The sequence below is a fragment of the Cheilinus undulatus genome, linkage group 10 (genome assembly GCF_018320785.1).
Source record: "Cheilinus undulatus linkage group 10, ASM1832078v1, whole genome shotgun sequence".
Classification (NCBI taxonomy): Eukaryota; Metazoa; Chordata; class Actinopteri; order Labriformes; family Labridae; genus Cheilinus; species Cheilinus undulatus.
The window spans coordinates 11,101,814-11,125,126 of record NC_054874.1 but is presented as its reverse complement, the minus strand read 5'-3'; the positions used below and the strand labels follow the sequence as shown (position 1 = coordinate 11,125,126).

The 23,313-nt window shown below is 40.7% G+C and overlaps 2 protein-coding genes across 2 annotated transcripts in view; one reads left to right on the top strand and one right to left on the bottom strand.

Moving 5' to 3' along the window:
• tenm1 (teneurin transmembrane protein 1) overlaps positions 1-18,874 on the top strand; it is a 351,544-nt gene extending 332,670 nt beyond the window's left edge. Inside the window, exons 30-38 of the mRNA XM_041797861.1 lie at positions 29-273; positions 2,053-2,346; positions 5,049-5,293; positions 6,010-6,152; positions 9,685-9,896; positions 10,084-10,385; positions 12,159-12,865; positions 13,526-13,668; positions 15,917-18,874. Of these exons, the coding sequence (XP_041653795.1) occupies positions 29-273; positions 2,053-2,346; positions 5,049-5,293; positions 6,010-6,152; positions 9,685-9,896; positions 10,084-10,385; positions 12,159-12,865; positions 13,526-13,668; positions 15,917-16,672 (3,047 nt within the window). The 3' untranslated portion in view covers positions 16,673-18,874. The remainder of the gene's footprint in view (positions 1-28; positions 274-2,052; positions 2,347-5,048; positions 5,294-6,009; positions 6,153-9,684; positions 9,897-10,083; positions 10,386-12,158; positions 12,866-13,525; positions 13,669-15,916) is intronic.
• A 2-nt stretch (positions 18,875-18,876) lies between these two features.
• LOC121516527 (SH2 domain-containing protein 1A-like) lies at positions 18,877-23,072 on the bottom strand. Its single transcript, XM_041797863.1, has 3 exons — positions 22,663-23,072; positions 22,276-22,339; positions 18,877-19,167 (listed from the first exon to the last, which is right to left on the bottom strand). The coding sequence occupies exons 1-3, from the start codon at positions 22,797-22,799 to the stop codon at positions 19,015-19,017; spliced, it is 354 nt and encodes a 117-aa protein (XP_041653797.1). The 5' UTR covers positions 22,800-23,072; the 3' UTR covers positions 18,877-19,014.
• Between the last annotated feature and the right edge of the window lie 241 nt (positions 23,073-23,313).

The window sequence follows — 23,313 nt, the reverse complement described above, 5'->3', positions numbered from 1 at the left end:
GTAACCCACCCATACAATCAACCCCCAGACCACGCTCAGAGTTCGTACAGAGTCAGCGCTGATGGGTCGTTCCTTGTGTCACTGGCAAGTGGGATGGAGCTGTCACTCATTACTGAGCCCCTCCTCCCCGGAGGAGCAGGAGGGGGGGTCAGTCCTACGGCCAGCCGCTGTAATATCAGCCTGCCTGGTGACCACGCCCCGAGCCTGATAGAGTGGAGGCAGAGGAAGGAGCAGAGCAAGACTAACTACAGCACTTATGAACGCAGACTCAGGGTAAAAGTAATTCATATATTTTTCAAAAAATATTTGCATTTAAGTCCCTGCCATTCTGTTTTACAGAAAAAGAACAACATAAACGATCAAAGACAGTGTTCTAACAAAAATGATTAAATAAATTCATCCAAATCTAATGGAAACCTCGGTATAAAGGTCAGATTACATCACCTTAGCCACATCTAAGAGGTACAATGAGTTAAAGAAAAGTTGTGCAATGTGACCTTTATATATTGCACCAAGTGCAATCTATCAAACTGTAAAGCACTTTCGACTGTGGTATACTTTGGTGTTAGCTTATTGGATGTTTGGATGGATTAATGACATCACTGAGAGACAGCTGATAGGCCGAATGACTCTGAACCTGTTGCACAAATCACACATCAACTGCAACACCTCTTTACTTTCCCAGCAAAGGAAGTAAACTACGTAATCAGAAATCTGATGAAATAGAAAACAGATTTATCTGATGTGTGCTAATAACATGAACTTAGTACAAAAAGTAAGGACATTTGTGTTTGGTTGGTTATTACTTTGTTGTAACAATGCTTTTTTTGCAGTCTTTTAGTCTTTTACCATTGGAAAGCTTGTTTACTTCCCTTTTAAACGGTGCCATATTTGTGAGGAACATGCATTTGTGGGATGAGCAGAAGAGCTGAGTATGTGAGTTGCACTGGTGAAAAGTTTGCCTAATTATCTCTGCCGATTCTAAAGAGCTTATTTTGCTGTTGCTATTGACCCATGTTTTAAGCTTCTGGTACCTCCTTGGAGGCAATCTCAATGCAGAGAGATATCAGGATGAGCTTCTGCAACCAGTGGCAATCCCATATCTCCACTGTCTGGAGTGGAGATATGGAGTGGAGAGGATGGAATGACCTGCCAGCAGTCCTGACCTCAACCCCACTGAGTATTTGTGGGATCAGCCTGGGTGTGCTGTTCATGCCAAAATGACCTAAAGAACCACATTGGCTGACTTGTGACAAATGCTGGTTGAAGAATGGGATGCCATCCCACAGCAGTCTGTGATCAGACTGGTGACCAGCATGAGGAGGAGGTGCTAGGCTGTTGTAGCTGTGTATGGTTCTTCCACATGCTACTGAGGCTCTATATATGAGTTAATTGTTAAATTGCCAATATGCCTTGTTTCTTTGGACTTCAATCATCCAATCCATCAAACAAGAGTCATGGCAGGAAAAAGCTGTTTGACATTGGCAGAGAAGATCTGGCAAATTTTTCATGCCCACATACTCAGCTCTGCTGCTCATCCCACAAATGCATGGTCCTTACAAATGTGGCACCATTTAAAAGGGAAGTATACAAGCTTTTTAGTGGTATAAGATTTACTGCCAAGTTTAGAGAGCCTAACAACTTGGTTCCTTGTGTTAACAAGGCAGTTTGTTGTTTATTATGCAGGGGAAGTTTCCTGAAAATGTCTATATTTATTTGCCTAAGCTAGAGTTGTCAGTCTATTAAAAAATTAATCTAATGGAGCAGAGACCAAGGGCAGATTGTCCACTTACTAGTTAATCTAAGATGGTGTTAATCTGTTGAATATGGATTTTATCCATAAAATTATAAAAACAAAGAGCACAGAGAATTTTTACATTTTCCACCTGAAATAACTAAGCTACTTTTGCCGGTTGTGAGATGTCATCAGAGTGCGATTAATCAGCAAACATTTTTTTAAATTGCATTTTTTCACCCTGTGAATATTATAAAGCAATACAATTAATGAGTTTTGATAACGGTCTAGGTAACATTTTGCTTGTGTAATTTCAGGCACATAATAGAAACCTGCTGTCCATAGACTTTGACCAGAACACCAGAGTAGGGAAGATCTACGATGACCACAGGAAGTTCACCCTTCACATTCAGTACGACGCTTTGGGTCGGCCTGTGGTCTGGTCTCCCAGCAGCAAATACACAGAAGTAAACATCAGCTATTCTGATGGAGGACTGCTGTCAGCCATCCACCGAGGAGAATGGTCTGAACGGCTGGAGTATGAGAGCGACAGAGTGGTCTCCAGAGCGTGGGTCAACGGCAAGATCTGGAGCTACACATATGCAGACAAAGTAAGAGCTGCTCTTTTGTTCTTTTAGAGCAGTGTTGAAGGATGTGACAGTTTTTTTTTGGGGGGGGGGGGGGGGGTTGTATAACGCTGTGATTTTTCTGATGGCTTCACTTCAGTTTCTTGTCATCTTTGCTGTGAGAAAGAAATCTACACATCTGCTCTACCTTTGTTTACTGCTTCAAGGTTATCACACTGAAACAAAAACTAACACATAAGAGTTTACCATATGCCTCCACTTGAAGAGTTGACAGTAACATGTTGAGAGCAGATCTTTCACACTTCATTTCTATGAACTGTGTTTTTTATCTCTCTGTGGCAGCCATCAGTGTGTATTTATTTAACTTAACAAAGGCAATCCTTTTGCAGATTAAGGATAAGGTCTGTTTTGTTTTTCTTTTTCAGTGTTCAGTATTGTGTAGACTTTTTCAACCAATCTGCACCCAGAGTTGCATAGCTTTGAGTGCAGTAAAGGTAGATAAAAGATTTATAATCAAGGTTTATGTAGCTCAAGTTTCAAGGCTCTCTACCTTCATTTTGAGTGGTGAAAAGAAACCGCTGGTTTCTTTAAAGCAGCTTTTAGAGTAAACTCCTGGCTTGGCTTGGAAAGGGATTTAAAATAATGTGCAGTCCATGTTGATTTTATTAAATAGAATAAAGACGGTAGGGAGGAATGTTCTGTAACCCAGAATTATCAGGGTACAATTTCCGTCCTTGATATTAACTGTAATGTTTAATTAAAAGATATTCAGCCTGAAATATACTAGCTGTCAGATTTTATTCACAGATAGGATGAGGGTATAAATGAGCTTATAGTGCATATAAAAAGTACTCACACCTTGGATTTTTTACCCTTTTATCCATTTTACAAATCAGTTATGGTCAATATAATTTGTCTTTTTTTTTTTTTTTTTTTTTTTTTACAAAAAAGCAGTGACAAAAAATCTCTTTAATGCCACATTGACAGATTTCTTCAAAGTAATGTCAATTAAACAAAACAATCAAATGGAAATTTAGTGGTTGCATAAATATTCAACCCCTTTAAAGTGACTGACTGAATTCAACAGAAGTCTAGCCAATTGTTGCTAGCAGTCTCACAATTCGTGAAATGGGGATCACCTGAGTGCAGGGCATTTGTCTCAAGTGATTATGCTATAAAGACACCTGTGTCTTAAAGGTCCAGTCTTTTGTTAATCAGTATTTTTGGCCACCATTACACTATGAAGACTAAAGAACACTCCAAGCAACTCAGAGCAAAGGTTAATTAAAAAGTACAAGTCAGGGGATGGATATATAAAGATTTCCAAGGCACTGAACATCCCCTGGAGTTCAGTTAAATCCATCATCAAGAAATGGAAGGAATATGGGACGTGTAAATCTGCCTAGATCAGGCTGTCCTCACAAAGTGAGTGACCATGCAAGAAGGAGACTACTGAGAGAGGCAATCAAGACATCTTTGACTACTCTGAAAGAGTTATAAGCTTCAGTAGCTGAGAAGGGTAGAGACTGCATACAACAATTTCAATATCAGTCAAAGCTTTATGGGAGCGTGTCAAAGAGAAAGCCACTGTTAAAGAAAACTCAAATTAAATCTGGACCAGAGTTCAATAAAAAAGCATGAGGGAGACTTCATGGTCCTGTGGAAGAAAGTTCTTTGGTCTGATGAGACGAGACAGTTGTTTGGTGGACACCAAACACTGCACATCACCACAAACACACCATCCCCACTGTGAAGGCTTGTAAAGGTAGAAGGTAAAATGAATACGGCAAATATAGGAAAATCCTGGACAACAATCTGATGAAGTCTGCAAGAGATCTAGTGCTAGGGAGAAGATTTATTTTCCAGCAAGACAATGACCCGAAGTATACAGTGAAAGCTACACAGAAATGGTTTGAAATCAACAAGGTGAATTTCTGGAGTGACTAAGTAAAAGCCCAGACCCTAATCCAATAGAGAATTTGTGGCTGGGGACTTAAAGAGGGCTGTTCATGCCTGATCCATGTTCTACCTGACAGAGCTTGAGCAGTTTTGTAATGAAAAATGCAGTAAAATTGAAGTGTCCAGATGTGTAAGTCTGATTTAGACCTATCCACACAGACTCAGTGCTGTGATTGTAGCCAAAAGGTGCATCTACTAAAAACTGACTTGAAGGGGATGAATATTTCTACCATCGCTTATTTTACTTTGCATATCTTCATTTAATTGACATCACTTTGTGGAAATGTGTTTTCCCTTTGAGAATAAAAAGGGGGTTTTCTTGGAAATGTTTGGTCAAAAAGCCAAATTATATTGACCACGACTGATTTTTAAAATCAATCAAAATGAGGAATCATCCAAAGAGGTGTAGGATTTTTATAGGCACTATATTTTAGAACCACCCAGAAGTTAATGATATCTACAAGCTTAGTAATATTATATTTCTCTGTTAGATATAGAAGTATTTTTTCATAACATTGTTCGTATACAGCTGGATGGGGTTGTCATCTATCATGTTTTATTTTATCAATAACTGTTCCAGTCCTCTGAAAAACACAGAGCTACATTTTTTATGATTTTTCTGTATAGGCTTACATTTCAACCAGCAAATGGCCTTCAGTAATTGAGTTGAACTGGCTGGCTGTGCATTAGTAATACACCAGACAAAGAAAAAGAGGATCAATGCTGCACTTTTAAACTGCTCTCTCCATCTGTCTGTGTACTTACAGTCCATAATGCTGCTCCTGCATAGCCAGCGACGCTACGTCTTTGAATATGAGCAAACAGACCGTCTGGTTGCAGTGACAATGCCCAGCATGGTGAAGCACACCCTGCAGTCACTCCTGTCAATCGGTTACTACAGGAATATATACACCCCTCCAGACAGCCAGTCCTCCTTCATGCAGGACTACACCCTGGATGGGCGGCTGCTGAGGACTCAATACTTGGGAACAGGACGCAGTGTCATCTACAGGTAGGACACAGAATCCACAGAAATGTGACTCATTGTGGGTTAGTTGTTCAATTTTGGGGGTCATGAAGAGTAGAAGCGATGATATCTGTGACATTTTGATTGAACTTGAAGGCATGATGCACCTTGGCACTATTTTCAGACTTATAAAAACATAACACTGATTAGCTTGATGAAGGTGCTATAATTAGAGTCTAATCTCAGAAATTTTAAAGCCTTATTACTGCTCTAAGTTGAGTTACGTGTTACGCACACACCAAGCTGTCCTTACAAATTACACTGATTGGACTAATGTGGAGGCTGATTAAAGGTCAAATTTTTTATCATCATAGTATGTCAGACACCACTGATCTGATTTTGATGAAAGGCGAGGGACTGATGCGGGCAGCGCTCTGGCATTTAACATTTTTTAATACTCAATGGCTCGTTGAGGACACTACAGTATTATAAACGGTCCCATTTTCAAGATTTGAAAGGCCATAACTACCACAGCAGCTGGTCTGATTTGATGAAATGTTGAAAGATGATGTGACTTGTTATTTAATGGTCAAAAGGATCTTTGTATTATTCATATATTCATAGGGATATGCACATTTATTTATACTAACTCTCAATTTCTTATTAATATGTTTGAACTCTTACATGCTCTATATTCTGAAATAATTCACTAATTATCATACATTCTATAAATTTATCTGTTTTTCTTCTTTTTTTCCAAGGTATACGCCAGCAGCAAGGCTTTCTGAAGTGGTTTATGACTCCACCCTGGTGACCTTCACTTATGACGATGCCTCTGGCACTGTCAAGACCATTCATCTCACCCATAATGGCTTCATAAGCTCCATACGATACAGACAGACAGGTACATGCACACCAATGAAACAAAGCCCAATATGAAATATGTAGTGCAAAGGGTTACCTTAAAGAGACCCTGAAGTAGTCCTACAGTGGCCCTAAAAAGTGTTCACCCCCTTGGATGTTTTACCCTTTTGTTGATTTTAAAAATCAATCATGATCAATATAATTTGGCATTTTTATTTGCAAAAACAATTTTAAAACCCTCTTTATTGTCAAAGTAACTCACATTTCTATAAAATAATGTCAACTACATAAAAATAGGTGATGTAAAATAGGTGATTGCATAAATATTCACCTCTTTTAAAGTGACTGACTGAATTCAACAGAAGTCTAGCCAATAGGTGCTAGTAGTCTCATAGTGAAACTGGAGCCTCTTGAGTGCAGTGAATGTGTCTCTAGTGACTGTGCTATAAAGACACGTGTCTGGAAGGTCCAGTCACTGGTTAATCAATATCCATGGCTACCATTACACCATGAAGACAAAGGAACACTCCAAGCAACTCAGAGAAAAGGTTATTGAAAAGTATTAGTTCAGTTAAATCCATCATCGAGAAATGGAAGGAATATGGCACATGTGTAAATCTACCTAGGTCGGGCCATCCTCACAAACTGAAAACACAGACTAGTGAGAGAGACCACCTAGACACATATGACTAAAATCTTCAGCAGCTGAGATAGGAGAGACTCTGCAGTGAAAGCTGCACAGAAATGGTTTAAAAACAACAAGGTGAATGTTCTGTGGTGGCCGAGTCATAGTCCAGACAATTAGAATTTGTGGCTGGACTTAAGGGCTGTTCACGCCTGATTACTGTGCCATCTGACAGAGCTTGAGCAGTTTTGCAAAGAAGAATGCAGCAAAATTGCAGTGTCCAGATGTGCAAGTGTGATTGAAACCTATCCATACAGACTCAGTGCTAAATACTGAGTTGAAGTGGGTGAATATTTATGCAGTCACCCTTTTTACTTCACATATCTTTTTTTCAAACAATTGACATTATTTTTTAGAAATGTGTTTTCACTTTTACATTAAAGAGGTTTTTCTTTTGTTCAAATAATTTAAATTACATTTACCATGCTTGATTTATAGAATCAGTAAAAGGGTAAAATATCCGAGGGGATTAATACTTTCTGTCGTCACTGTATGTATTTGACCTAAAGTACACACATTTTTAGACTGTACCATCTAAGCCGGACTTCTTGAGTGGAATAAAACTCAGTGGTCGCACTTCAAGTCAGCCGTCATGTTTTTTTCATCTGAGACTGAGACAGCTATAGTTAAAAGTTTTACTCATGCCGAGCACGTTGGAGTGAAAAAAATTGTGGTCTACCACAGCTGTAAATACGAGATCACCCCCTGGGTGCTCTGCTGTGCTCTATCTTCCCCGCCCCAGCAACCAGGCTGGCTGATCAAAGTAAACAAGTGAATATTTGAATATAAGCAAATATGTTGTGGGCTTTGTGTGGATTTACCATATTTAGATTGTCTCTTAGCATTTGAAAATGTATAGGTGCTCGTGTTTCAGTCAAACATGTCTGCATGGGGAGTAAAGTCAGAAATCTTAAATACTTCAATTATAGTTCTAATGAGAGGACAATTGTTTTACATCCGATTCAGAAAAATTTGAGAGCAGTGCTCTTCTTGATTTGGAGTGTTATCCAGTAATACAATGACCATCGATGGGCCCCTTTAGCTGTGGTGGCAGATATGTTCGAATATCATCATTGTAATGCAGCTGAACAATACCCCGAAGTTACAGATTCTTTCCAGGGTCGTTGAGAGTGCTCTCATCTCTGCTGCTGGTTCAGTTCACATGGCTTTGTGATTGGCTTGCAGTGATCAGATGTCACTAATCTGAGAGGCTCAGCTGTGTGTGTGTTTATCGCTTTGCCCTCACTGTGAATAGACTCTCACCTTCCTTTAACTGATCTCATTTCAGCAGAACAAACGTAGACCAGGAGAGAGGAGAGATAGTGGTAATTGTCCCTTGAGAGGAGACAAGGAGGAGTAAGAACGGAAAAAAAGAAAAGACAGGGATATAAAGAGGTAGGTGAGGAAGAAAAGGAGCCAAAAGAAGAGGAAAAGATGACAGCTTGGGGAAGTGACAGCTAGAGAAGCGAGACGAACAGACTGCGAGTTCCCTAGGGCTGTAGAAAAGCCTCCACATCGTTCTTAGTGCCTCTGCCATTTTCCCATTAGCGCAGGTTTAGAATCAACATTCCACAGAAAATAAAAATAGAAGATGTAATGCTGATCCAGCTCTCTATAGTCTCCAAAGCCAGACACTTAGTCATTTTAACTGCAATCAGAGTCATCTCAAATAGCACCATAATGGAGTTTCATTAGCAGGCCTTTTTCCAAATGGAGGATTGGCTGTAGTAACTAGCAGCAGAGGTGATGAATAGTGTTGTTAAAGTTGATGTTCTGACATTAAGCAGCACATTGGCCCATCATGGCTATTGTCTTTAGATTTCATTATCTCTCCATATTAAAGGTCACCACTGGAAATGCCATAGAGGTGTGGAGATAGTTAAGATTGAATGGATTGCACTACGTGTGTCTGTGTTAATGTTGCTGAATTAGTCTTTTGTTGGAATTAATAAGACGGCTTGCACGGGTAGCACAACAGCCAACAGTGAGGACTGTGTGATTTACTTAGGAGACTTAAACCTCCATATACTCTAGATTCATCCCACACAAAGTGAAATATTTTGAGACTTTTTTGGTTTTGATCTTGATGATTACGCCTTACAGCTCATAAAAATCAAAAATCTACTATTTCACAATATACAACTTGCAAAGGTTTCCTGAGCCGTTACTCCCTCACTCTGCTTCAGCACACACAACCACAATCATGGGGACGACTGCTGGCTTGACTCTTGTCCAGAGGACAATCACTGACACCCTTCACAAGGAGGGTAAGCCACAAAAGGTCATTGCTGAAAGGGCAGACTGTTATCAGAGGCTGTATAAAAACATATTTATGGAAAGTTGACTGGAAGAGAAAAGTGTGGTGAGAAAAGGTGCACAGGGTGTCAAATGGAGACAACAGACTCAACAATACAGACAAGCTGAAGACTGCTATCAGAGCACCCTGGGCTTCATAACATCCCAGCAGTGCCACAGACTGATGGGCTACATGCCACATTGCATAGACGCAGTAATTTGTGCAAAAGGAGCTCCAACCAATTACTGAGTGCATTCATGAGCATAATTGTACATATCAGCATTTCTGTATTATAAATCCTTTATTTGGTCTGTTGTTGTCTAATGTTTTGAAATAGTAAATTTTAATTTTTGTGAGCTGTACGCTGTAATCATCAACATTAAAACAAACAAAGTGTTGAAATATTTACTTTGTTATAGCAAATCTAGAATATGTTAGTTTCACTTCTCTGATTAAATCACAGGAAAAAAAAACATTTTTCATGATATTCCAATATTTCGAGATGCACCTGTATTCACAGGATTATGCTTATCCTAAAACCCAAAGTCAGTTGAATTCTCATATTAAACCATTCTCTGATTCCCTGCACAGGTCCCTTGACAAGTCGGCAAATATTCCGCTTCAGTGAGGAAGGCTTGGTCAACGCCAGGTTTGACTATAGCTACAACAACTTCAGAGTTACAAGCATGCAGGCAGTCATCAATGAGACCCCTCTACCTATCGATCTATACCGTTATGTGGACGTATCAGGAAGGGTTGAGCAGTTTGGCAAGTTCAGCGTTATTTTTTATGACCTCAACCAGGTAGGCAGAACACTTTTTACTCAAAGCATAGAGCAATGTGATAAAAATATATAATAACATACAAACTGTGCCTTTGATATACAATTTTTGAACTGATTAATTGCATGGCAGTAATTAAAATTTCATGGATATAATGTCTATTGGTGAATTATATTATGACTGATCTCTCTAATCAACTGTGCTTCAGGTGATCACCACCCACCTGATGAAGCACACAAAGGTATTTAACTCCTATGGCCAGGTGGTAGAGGTCCAGTATGAGATCTTAAAATCCATCGCCTACTGGATGACCATACAATACGACTCCGCTGGGCGCACAACTACCTGTGACATCAGAGTGGGTGTGGACAGTAACGTCACACGCTACACCTATGAGTATGATGCAGACAGCCAACTGCAGAGTGCTTCGGTTAACGAGCGGCCTCAGTGGCGCTACAGCTATGACCTGAATGGGAACATTAACCTGCTCAGCCATGGGACCAGTGCAAGGTGTGTATGTTATCTTTTAGCAATACTTTGAAGCAGAAAGCATTTGACTTTGTTGAAACAATTTCACTGATCTATTTTTAGTCTTGCTGCAGTACTCGATCCCCAATTCACTTCTTCACTTAGCCCTACCCTGACATTTCACTCATTCACAATAGCTGTTGACGACTCTTGTTGGAATGGAGGGTTAGGGTGAATTCAAGGTCCACAAGGCCCTTCAAGCTGAGATTTTCCAGAGGCCCACTCCAAACACTTCATTGGAAATCTCCCAGAACCTTGTGAATCATTGTTGAGATTAGAAAATCATATTAACAGTCTTATATCTGAATTAAATGCAGTTCAGTGCATTTTGGTCATTTGATTTCGAACCTAACCTGACATGCCAGATGGATTTGTTTCACTCATTCATCTGGAAAACCTCCCAGTGACAGTGTTTGGGAAAGGGCAGAGTCCTTGAAAAAAGACTCGGACAGTTATTGGATGAACCTTCTGTGTGTTACATCGTTACAGGCCAATCAGAGCAACAAAACATATGATGTCATTGCCGTAGCAGCTGAGTTGTGCTGCTACGGAGGACTAAACTCCATAGAGAACTGCATAACACAAACCATGGCGACTGAAGAAATGTCAGTACACGACTTATGTCGTTTTTGAAAAGAAAACAACTCATTGCTGTCCTTTGTTCCTCTTTTAACGAAGAAATGTCGTCAAGTTCTAATAAAATTGACGCTATAGCACTATCCACGGCACACTGATGTCTTCTGCCATAATTGCACCGGCCTCTTGTTGCTGCTTGCTTACGTCATGACTCTGCCGTGTCCGAAAGTACTGCCCCTCGATGCTGATTGGTCCTTTTACTTTCTAACCAGGCCCAAACTGTTCAGATGAGAGCTGTGCAATATGGATTTGCCAGTGAGAAACACAGAAACGGGCGAACCCATCTGCTTTGCAAAGTTATTTTCGAACCAGCGTTTAGACAAAAATTGCTTGCAGTAGAATTGTCTTGTATCGACAAATTTCGCCAAAGGTGCAATAAAGTGTATTGTATCCTAACATATCTGTAGACTGTGCATTTTTAGCAATCTTTTAAGTTTCTTGCATGCTACACTGTTTGACATAATTCTCATACGAAATCAAGATTGATGTGTTCAGACTATATGATGACAACTCCCAGCAAATCGCAGGCTATGACGTACGCCAGTAGCCAAGAAATAAACAACAGTGTAACAGAGCCATTGTAATTGTAGTTTTCATATGCTTATAAAGACATCTAAGATCAAGATTTTTCTCTTTGTTTGAATCCGACAAACTCTCGCTTTTTGACATTGTCTCCATTCTAATGCTATCTTGTTTGTTGGTGCAAGTGCTGCTTTTATCGTTATGTCTTTTTTTTTTTTTTTTGCTGCATTCCTATTGGTTGGCTAGTTGATGTAGCTTGTAGCAGGAATCACATTGTGAGATGGTCTCTCTAAATTCTTGGCACTGTCAGAATTATCCTAGGCTATCTTTGCTTAAGACCATGACAATGGCTGTCCGTCGGCCTGTCTCACAGTACCAACGTTTTAGAGCCATAACAAAAGATATCACCACAACTGTTCAGCTTTCATCTGGGACAGCCTTAAATTGCATTGTATAATAGGCTTCAGTCTTGCTACAGAGTTCATGAGCACATGAGCTGCTTGCATACTTGCAGATTCAAAGTATTGTTACTCTATTAGTGGTAGACATCATTTCATAGCACCCTAATTGTACTTTCTGGTTTATGGTTAATTCCAGGCTGACGCCACTGCGTTATGACCAGAGAGACCGCATCACACACCTTGGGGAGCTGCAGTACAGCGTGGATGACGACGGCTTTCTCCGTCAGCGAGCAAATGATCTGTTTGAGTACAACTCCAATGGTTTGCTGACCCGTGTCTTCAACAGGGGTACGGAGCGCACCGTGTGGTACCGCTACGATGGGCTGGGTCGGCGTGTCGCCACCAAGAGCAGCCAGGGCGAGCAGCTGCAATTCTTTTACGCTGATCTGTCACATCCCACCAGGGTCAGCCACTTGTACAACCACAGTAGCAATCTCATCACCTCGCTGTACTACGACCTGCAGGGCCACCTGATCGCCATGGAGCTGAGCAGTGGGGAGGAGTACTATGTTGCATGCGACAGCGTGGGGAGTCCGAGAGCTGTTTTCTCTAGCAAAGGGCGCTTAGTCAAAGAAATCTTCTACACCCCATATGGAGAGGTTTACCAGGACACCAACCCTGACTTCCAGCTTGTCATTGGCTTCCACGGAGGCTTATATGATCCCTTCACTCGGCTGGTCCACTTGGGCAGGCGGGATTATGACACACTAGCTGGGCGATGGACTTCGCCCAATCATGAACTGTGGGGGGAGCTCAGCAAGGAACCAAAGCCATTTAACTTGTACGCCTTCAAGAACAACTGTCCAGTCGGCAGAGTGGAGGAAGTTACAAAGTTTACCACAGGTGAGCTTTACACATTTACAAATTCTGATTCACTCTACAACTCCACACTGAAACAGTCACTAACTGAATTACACACGCTGCTGCAGGCAGATAGTTCACTCAGCAACACCTACACCCACACGTGCTCACATGGAAAGCATATGTGAGGGGGCTCATGGCTAACCACAGGTGAGCTGTGTGGCAGAAAAAGAAGATGTGACAGACAGAATGTTCTGGCAAAAGCGAGGACAGCGCAAGCCTCAGATCATCCTTTTTTGTTTGTTTTTTAATGCAGACTGTTATGTTTTGTTCCCGCTGTCTGTCAAGAACATACTGTTTCCCCAAGAGGCAAAATAGAAACTCAAGCGCAGGAGAGAGATGGAACAGGAGAATGAATGTAGGATGTTGGTGGGGGCGTATGTCCTTCTGGTTAATGGAACATTCATTTGGCCCGTCACGTTTCCCTGCAGCAGGATTGTTTGTTACAGAATGAATCTGTTTGTCAAGGAAACACCAGCCGAGCCACGTCTGCCATGGATTATGCTCATATATTGTGTGATTTCCTGAACAAGGTCTTGTTTTCCTGGCCTTATGACTTTTGTTTGCTTCACAGCATTCACAGTACATCCTAACTTTCTCCCTCTGTGCAATCTTCTCCTCTTTGTCTGTCTGTGTGTTCAGATATTGGTAGCTGGCTGCAGTTGTTCGGCTTCCAGCTTCATAATGTCGTCCCAGGTTTCCCAAAGCCTGATGTTGGCCGAATGGAACAAACATATGAACTGATGAAGACCCAGACAAAGACACAGAACTGGGATTCAAGCAAGGTGAGCTTCCCACCACTAAACACTGCAGCTTAATGCTCAAGCTGTAGTTTGAATTGTGAATCTGTTTTGTTTGTTTATTCCTCTGTGTTCACCTTATGTAAGAAAACAATACAAAACTTACTATATAGCTCCTCTCTGTTCTCTTAGGTTTGATATTCTCAATGTTTGAGAGGTTTTTCACCCTGTTGGTGTTAGATACTGCAGTTGCTTTCAGCCACAAGTGCATTAGGGTCATTTGCAAACAAGCGGTTAGCCACTGATCTTATGGGTGTGTAACCAGCAGAACGGTAGACATCTGTTTGCAGTTTCTCCACTTGCTTAAAAAGATGTTAAGCATTTTATCAGCTTGTATTTCATAAAATGTTAAATTAAATTAAAATAGTACTCAAACAGTAATCTATAATATACATAGTATTTACTATAATACAATGCTGTGAAAAAAATCCCCCCTTCCTGATTTATTTTCTTGCATATTTGTCACACTTAAATGTCTAAGGTCATCAGACAAACTGAGAGATAACCTGAGTAAATAAAAAATGCAGTTTTTAAATAATGATATCTTTTATTAAAGGAAAAAGCCACCCAAACTGGTCCAGCAGTTTTACAGTAAATTTATTACACCACCTGAAGGATCTATAAACCATTTCACTTGGTCATGAGTGCCAGCTGGAGTAAAATAAATTATAAATAATGCTAAAAATCTATTTTTTTTTTCACTTCATTTTAAATAAAATTCCCATGTAGTTTTACAGTAAATTTATTACACCACCTGAAGGATCTATAAACCATTTCACTTGGTCATGAGTGCCAGCTGGAGTAAAATAAATTATAAATAATGCTAAAAATCTATTTTTTTTCACTTCATTTTAAATAAAATTCCCATGATTACGGTTACTCCACCCAGACATTTAAGAACTTGCAAATTCAGGCACAAAAGTTTCTGATGATCTAAATATTTTTAAAATGTTTGAAATTTATAAGATTTGTTTATTTCACAGATTTCACCCGTAAAATTATGCTAAAGTATTCCAGTTTGAATTTTTCACAATTAAAATGCTCTGTTTTCTTGTACTGGAACGGTTGTACCAACTGACATTTTTAGGATTTGAGATGCAAAATATGAAATGAATTATATTATTGAAATTTGAAATATACTGAAAATGTTTTCAAACAAAAAAGGTGTTGTTGAACAAATAGATAAATGCCATGAACTTACTATTTAAGAAAAAAAAAGAAATATTAGATTCAGAAACAAAAAATCACAGAACATGCAAGTCATGTTATTGAACCATATATACAAATTTATTTATACTTGCTTTTGGTTTTTTTATTTTTTTATCGCAATTGCAATTCAATATGCAATATTTTTAAGTTCCTCATCTAATGTATTTCTCAACAAACACAAGCATTAAAATCTGTATGTATATATGTGTGTGTATATATACATACAATGCTTAACAAATTTATTAGACCACCTGTCATATTTGTCTCAAAGACCGTCCAGCATCATGAAGTGCTTTAATGCGGAGTCTTTCATTTTCAGTGAGCTCTCCACGTTTTACCATTTTGAACAGGAATGAGGGATTTCAAACTGAATTCACCCAAATTTGAGCCGGCTCACTGGGCTTCTCTGAGAAGTCAGAAATTAATCAAGCATAACATTCAACCACTAAAACTCATTTTTCTGTTCAGGAATGCAAGTAAATAACTATAATTTGACATATTAATCAAGAAATATTAATGTGCTTTACTATTTTTTCAGGGGTTTTTTTGTAATCAGTAAACTTGAAAATTCACTGATAACAATAATAATTATATTTTAGCATTAAAAATATCAGTTCGGTTAAAAAGCTTCTACATATTGGTGTTTAACATTGTAGAAACATAAAAAATTATTTTAGTAATTACCAATGCTGTTAATTTAGGGCAGCTGTGGCATAAACCTTACTTTGGTTAGGGTTAGGGTGGTCTAATAAATTTGTTAAGCACTGTATATATATGTGCCAGGGCCCTGAAGCTTAATAGAGTTCAGCCATCATTTATTTATGTCTATTTTTTTTTTTAAACCCTGTGCTTCTCCTTTACTGACAGGTTCTGTCTTCAGTCTAAAAGACCCATGTGTTAGTTTTAAAGCTATAGAGACATCTGTACTTTCAATTTAACAGCCTGCAAAAATATTGATGAAGTCAATTTTAAACCTTTATGACGTTTTGTAAACCTGCTGTATGTTTCTGTATTTTTTCTACAGGTGGTTTTGGGGATCCAGTGCGAGCTACGGAGACAGCTGAGGAGTTTCATCTCTCTGGAGAGGTTACCACTAGTCTCGGAGCCTATAGGCTCAACTTGCCACAGACCGACCCGCCCTCCTCCCTTTGGATCCCGACCCTCTCTTCTGGGCCCCAGCATCCGCTTCGCTATCTCCCACGGTCACGTCAGCGCTGAAGTCATTGGAGTAGCCAGCGAAGACAGCCGCCGGGTGGCTGCCATTTTAAACAACGCCGTCCATCTGAGCGGGCTGAGCTTTACTGTGCACGGCTGTGACACCCATCACTTCCTCCAGTCTAGACCTATTGAGGAAGACCTCGCTCTGGGGTTAGGCGTCGGGGGACGCATCCTAGAGAGCGGGGTGAACGTGAGCGTTTCTCAGATGAGCGCACTGGTGAATGGCAGGACTCGACGATTTGCTGATATCACCCTTCAGCAGGGCGCGCTGTGCCTGTGCGTGCGCTACGGTGGGAGCGAGGAGGAGGAGAGAGCGCGAGTAAAGGAGGAGGCGAGAAAGAGAGCGGTGGAAGGGGCGTGGGAAAAGGAGAGGAAGAGGGTAGAATTAGGGGATGCGGGGAGCAGGGCATGGAGCGAAGCGGAGAAGCAGCAGCTGCTGACCACAGGACTGGTTCAGGGTTACGACGGCTACTACTCCCTGCCTATAGAGCAGCAGCCAGAGCTGTCTGATTGCCCCTCTAACATCCACTTTATGACACTGAGCGAGGTGGGGGGCAGGTAACAGAGACACTCAAGCAGCCCCCCACCCCACCAAAGACTGCCTGTTTCTACTCTACTCTGATTTGTTCTACTGTTTCTATACTGTATGAAAAAAAGAAGAAGAAGACAGAAGAAGAACAAGAGAAGAGATTTGGGAAAAAATGATTTCCAAATGCCTTTAATTATGACAAAATGATGGTATTTTATTATTATCGTCCAGTTTCTCCGATTTCTAACAGTGGCACAAGCAGTGTGGTTTGGCTGTGGCTTGCTTTTTGTACCTGACTGTCCTGGGACTGACTGACCGACTGACTGACACTGACTGACTGATGGACTGACTGTCTGTCATTTGCTGTTTCAACACTGTTAATCATTTTAGACTCTGTTCAGATTCACAGAACTGTAGGGATGAAGACTGAAGGATTGATCCTTTTCATGACTCAAATCAAGAGCTCTGCGGTTGCCATTTGAGTTCCTACATGGTTTACCTCGGATATACTATCGTTTACATATTGTGTAAGAGAGGCCTTGTCGACTCTGACACTCCCCTTTAGAGAAGGAAACCTCTCCTGGTGTTCCGCCTCTGGTGTGCTCCAACAGTAGTTTGTATGAGTGTGTATACTAAAATCAAGAATGTACATAGCCAGTGCTTTCACACTGAAAAAAGTGCTCAACTGGAAATTCTGTTGTTCATAAGTAAGTGTCAGTATTGTTAATCAATAGAAAAAAACAGTTACATTTTGCAAAGAATTATACATGGCTATAGTAAATATTCTCGCTGAAAAATCTGACTTTATTGGGTTACAATGCTGATTAAAGTTATTATGTGTGAATTACCAGATTCTCCATGAGAGTTCATACACTGTTGCTTGTTATTTCTCTCTGTGTCTGCTCTCTTACTCTTTCTGTCTGGCTCTCTTTTCTCTCTCCGTGTCCTCACTGTCTCTGCGACTTCTCTCCACACATTTGTTGTGCGCTCTTTGTTCTTGTTTCTGGGGGTTTGTAACTTTCAAATCTGTGCTGTCATTATCACCCATCATCATGGGCTCAAACTGAGATATGCATGAGGAACCTGCGTCTGTCAGAAGACACGAAGAAGAAGAAGAAGGAAGAGAGAAAAAAAAAAAGCACAGAGAAAGGGAAAAAGAAATGTGACAGCTGAGGCTCAGTGAGTGGGTGGCGAGAGCAGAAGGGGCAGGACCTGGAGTTGGCTGTGCCGTTCTCTACAGCTTGTCTCCTCTCATTAGGAAATGCCAATCAGACTGCATGTGAACTACTTCCAAGCCTCCTTCCTCCTCCCCCAAAAGAAAGTTTAAAAAGAAGTTTGTTTGTTTTTCTTTTTTTTTTTAATCTAGCTACCACTAATCCACCTCCCTGTCCGTCTGCCTATCCCCAACTCGCCTCCCTCCCGTCGTCACTCCGCCATCTGCCCACCATTAATTGTTTGTGTTTCTCTCCTGGGCTGCGGATGACAGAGCTGCACAATGCATATGTTCTGACTGCCAGCAGGTGATATACGTTCCCGACGAGCACTTTGCTGATCGGCTGTGATGCACCTTCCCTTCTAAACCATATGCTCCACGAGATACTGTCCAACCTCATATCTGCACCGAAGAGATGGAGGGTCTGGTTGCTAGGAGACCGCTGCACTGAAGAATTGTCTGGGCTGAATGGGTGCTTTCTCGCTCTCTCTCGTTTCGTCTCTTTTTTCATGAAGAGCCAGTAATGTCAATCAGATGAATGACAGACCCCCTCCATCTCTCCAGCAGTCAGCATTCTCTCCATGGAAATCAGTGCTTCAATATGTCAAATTGAATTTTTGTTCCACATTATGTGTCAGATGGAGGCTGCAGTGTATGGCTGTGTATGGGTGACCTCATTTGAAAGAGTTTATTTCAACCAATGTCATTTATTTTCTTTGCCATTCACATAACCAAATTGCATTAAGAAAACAGAGCACAATATTTGCTGTCAACTTGTGAATGCAGTAATGGATATTAATGTTTCAAGAGTTGAATATTTTACATCAAATCTCTAAAAGTGATGAGGCACTCTCTGCTCACGTAAAGAAAAAAAGGAAGGAAATCTGAGACAGAACTTAAATGACTCGGCTTCTACAAACAGGAGCTGCTTAATTGGAAAGAAATGACATTTACTTCACACAGGGTGTGAAAAATGCAACAGCAGGCTACCACATAAAGACAGCTTTTTCCTTCATAATTAGGTCAATGGAGAGCTTTGGGTCTGCCCCTAACCAACAGCCTGCTGCATCCCCTTTTTTTCTTGTTTTCCTGTCCCTGAACAGCATGCGGCAGCCGCCGCTGGAGGTAAAAGTCAGGGCTGCTGTGTGTCTGTGACAGGCTATTACTGGGAGTCTGTGCCTCTGTGTGTTTGTGCTCGTCTCTGAGCGGTGACAGGGTAGAGCAGAGGCATGGCAATTCCTTGTCCAGGCCTCTGGAAAGTTGCTATCAAGTTCTTGATTTGCCGGAAACATCGCTTCTGCACACCAGGAGTGGTCTGGAACACAAGAAAGACAGAAAAAAAGAAAGCTTTACCGTCTCTATCTCGGTATCAAAATCCACAGGGAAATGAGGAGGACGGGACAGGACCGGCTTGAAATGAGCTCACACAGATTCACCTGATAAAAGACTTCTGACATGCTAAAGGGAGAAGCAGAGACAAATCTTGCTAAGGGATGGGCTGGGAATCATGTCAGTTATCTTTTAATAAATCATCTGTCCACTGATTTGCATGAGTTCACGTTGAAGAAAAATAAGGAACAGAAGGATAAATAGGATGATGCAAAAGAAAGTCAATCTTTAATTTCTGAAAATCTACTCAAGAAGAGAGGAAAAGGGAGTCAAGCTAGAAAAGAATTATTTTTGTTGCAGTTGCAACTGAAAGCATCCACTCCCCTGGGCAGGTTTTTTTTTCTTTGTTAGTCAACAAAAAGCATTTATTTTAGGATTCATGTGTGAAATCTCACAAGCTTAAGTGTGCTATTTTTGCTGTTGCGACTTGCAGAAAAACTGACATAAAACACAAACCATTTTCAAAAGGTGGTCTGTGGTCTCATCTGAAAGTCTATCAGAGTCAATCTGCAAAGCAGGTTCAGTGAACATCCCTCCATCCACTTTCTACACTGCTCATCCCGTTGGGGGTTGCAGGGAGGTGGAGCCTATCCCAGCTGTCATTAGCAACCAGGCACGCTCACACTCACACCTATGGCCAATTTAGTGCTTTGGAGTTGGGAGGAAGCCAAAATACCCAGAGAGAATCCCACATGCATGGGGAGAACATGCAAACTCAGCATATAAAGTCCCTAACCAGGAAAAAGTATTCATCCCCTTGGATATTTTATTGTTTAATAAATCAATCATCATGACTATAATTTGGCTATTTTGACAAAAAAAAAATCATAAAGCAACCTCTTGAATGTCTAAGTGAAAACAGATTTCTACAAAGTAATGTTAATTAAATAAGAATATGTAATGTCAAATAAGTGACTGCATAAATATTCACCCTCTCCAAGTCACTGTTTGGTAGCACTGAGTCTGTGTGTAATGGTCTCAACCAGGCTTGCACATCTGGACACTGCAACTTTACTCCATCCTCTTCTTTGCAGAACTGCTCAAGCTCTGTCAGGTTGCAGAGATGGGGCATGAACAGCCCTTTCAGAGTTCAGCCACAAATTCTCTAATGGATTGAGGTCTGGGCTTTGACTTTGCCACTGCAGACGTTCACCTTGTTGTCTTTAAACCATTTCTTCGTAGCCTTCATGTTCTCTTGCTGGAAAATAAATCTCCCAAGCCTAACTCTCTTGCAGACTGGATAAGATTGTCCTATAATCCCTGTAATTTCACATATTCATTTTACCCTCTACCTTTACAAGCCCTCCAGGGCCGGCTGTCAAGAAGCATTCCAACAGCATGATGCTGCCACAGGAGCGTCTTGTCTGACGGCAAAAAAGTACTGTTTTGGTCTCATCGGACCAAAGAACTCTGGCCATGGTGTCTCACACATGCCTTTTGGTGAACTCTTGTCCAAATTTAATGAGTTTTCTTCAACAGTGGCTTTCTCTTTGCCACTCTCCCATAAAGCTTTGACTGGTGAAGAACTCAAACAACCTTTCTTATGTGCAGAGTCTTCCATCTCAGCTGCTGACGCTTTCATCTTTCAGAGTCGTCACAAATGTCTCACTTGTCCGCTTCTTGCACAGTCACTCAGTTTGTGAGGACGGCCTGATCTAGGCAGATTTACACATGTGCAATAGTCCTTCCTTTTTTTTTCATGATGAATTTAACTGAACTCTGGAGGATGTTCAGCGCCTCTAAATTTTTTTCTACTAATCCCCTGACTTACACTTTCCAATAACCATTTTTCTGAGTTGCTTGGAGTGTTATTTTTTTCTTTGTGGTGTAATGGTAGCCAGGAATACTGATAAAGCAGTGGCTGGACCTTCCGGACACAGGTGTCCTTACACTATAATAAATGAGACACTTTCACTGCACTCAGTTGATCCCTTTTTCACTAATTGTTGGACTACTAGCACTAATCGGCTGGACCTCTGTTGAATTAGGTCAGTCAGAATATTTATGCAGTCACTTGCTCTACTTTTCTCTTTCTTTTGTCAAAAAAGCTAAATTATATTGACATGCTTGATTTATAAAATCAAAAAATTATATACTTTTTATAGGCAACGAAGCTGTTTTACTGAAATTTGGTGTTGACAATGATCTTTGAGGGAGTTTGCTTTATTTTTAATTTTTTATTGATTTTCCTTTAAGCTCACAGCTGCCAGTTTTATATTTAATACCTCTAAACCACAGAGCATTTAATTTTTTAAAGTTCTGTAATTTTGTCGTGTAAGGGCTTTAAGGAAAGCATTATTTGTTCGCAGCCTGTGCAATCAATCATGCAGGAAGAACAGTGCTAAAACCTGTTTCTTGAAAGCAGTTTGAAATCATTTAATCAAACGGAGGGAGCACTTCCCACAGCAAAGCACTTTGGTTGTTTCTGTCTCTGGCCACAAGTGTTACCGCTGTTCCCTGGAATATTTCATTAAAGTGATTGATTTTGCCCATGAATAATGTAAACTGTTATTGAGCTTGTAGTGAAACGCGTGTAATTCAAGGCTTTTCCTCGTATCTGTTGGCTTGATGCTGTCAGTAAAAATGAGCGAGGGTGAAATGTAGTTACACCAGCATCTTGCTTAGTTGTCACAAAGAGAGACATTGCTTTCAGATGTTTCTATACATTCACATCTCGGGGTGTTTGTCAACCCTCAGCGCTCAATTATACATCCCATCAGAAATGCTGTCAAATGCAAGTCTGCATTCCTTTCTCTGGAGTGTGTGCTGATGCTGTGGCATCCTGAGTTTGAGGCAAGTTCAGGGGAAATCTCTGGGATTTATTGGCAAAGAAAAAGAAATACAGCCTATTCTATATGCAACAATCCCAATAATTGACTCAAATTCATTGCTCTGAATTACACTGGCATCCAAACAACCTTTAGATCAAACACACACCAAGCAAAGAGGGAGTGAGGGAGTTTCTGCTGGTTTTGTAGAGTTTTAAAGGAGTCAGCACAGAATAAGAGCAAGAAGTAAGATAAAAAAGTGTCACCTCAGCTGCCCATGTCCCTGTATCGTCCTTGTGAAGTCTGTATGTGTAGACGTACCCCTTGCACCTGCACACACACACACACACAAACAACGTGACCCTGGGTTAATCTTTCAGTGTAATGAAATAAGTATCTGCCTCTGCCATCACCATTATTGCTCCTGTGGGACTCACATTTCACACTAAATAAAAGGCCGCCCCAATTTTTAGGTTTCATTTAACACTGTTTATGCCTTTGTGCTTTTATTTTCTTAAATGTGAGGAGATCAATAATCTCTGTAATAGCAGAAAATAAGGTTATGTGTTGATGTGATTATAGAGGTCTCAGTAATGGCCCTAAGAGGCAGGAGGAGGCAAGAGAGACATTTCACAATCCATATTTGTACTCACAGCACACACAGGCAGAAGACGCCGGGCACAGAATCACTGTTACGGACTAGGTAGCACCCATCCCGCCCATCCTGGGCCAACCGCCGCTCTCCTTCTTCTTTACCAATAGGACCGTGGTAGACATTCAGTTTCTCCATCACGTTTCTCTCCAATGTTTGTTTTGCTCCCAAGTGCTTGTTCTTCTTTCTTCCTGTCTCTTTCTCTACCTTGACTTCAACTTTTCACTGCCGGCAGGCCTTTTTGTCTTCTCTGCATACGCTCTACACTGGAAACATGGGTGAGGTAGCTGTCCTGCCTCCTCTGAAATCTGCCTCTCGCTGTTTCAGATATTGCTGGGGAGTCTGAGCTTTAGCAAAACCAGTGTTCTAATTTTCCACTTTCTTACCTAGACTGATAGCTCTTTCTCAACTCTAACCTTTATGGCTCTGACGCTCAGTCTTCCTCCCTCACATACATATCTGAAAAAAAAAGTGGGTTTGCACATCTCTCAGGAAATGATTGTATTTTTCGACAGGAAATAACTTCAAAGATTCTAACTGAATATTTCCACAACAGTAGAAAGCATGAGAGATGAATAGAAAAAAAGGCAATATCACAGTTTTCTCTCAGAAAAACATATCTTGATCTCATGTGGAGACTTTTTCTGTTTCC

Bases quoted from the DNA above. Each gene is read 5' to 3' on its own strand.
- LOC121516527 (XM_041797863.1), bottom strand. From the start codon at position 22,799: ATGGAGAAACTGAATGTCTACCACGGTCCTATTGGTAAAGAAGAAGGA. The intron at 22,340-22,662 runs GTGAGTACAAAT...GTGTGTGTGCAG, and splicing joins GTCTTCTGCCTGTGTGTGCT to GTGCAAGGGGTACGTCTACA. The intron at 19,168-22,275 runs GTGACACTTTTT...CTTGTGTTCCAG, and splicing joins CAGGGACATGGGCAGCTGAG to ACCACTCCTGGTGTGCAGAA.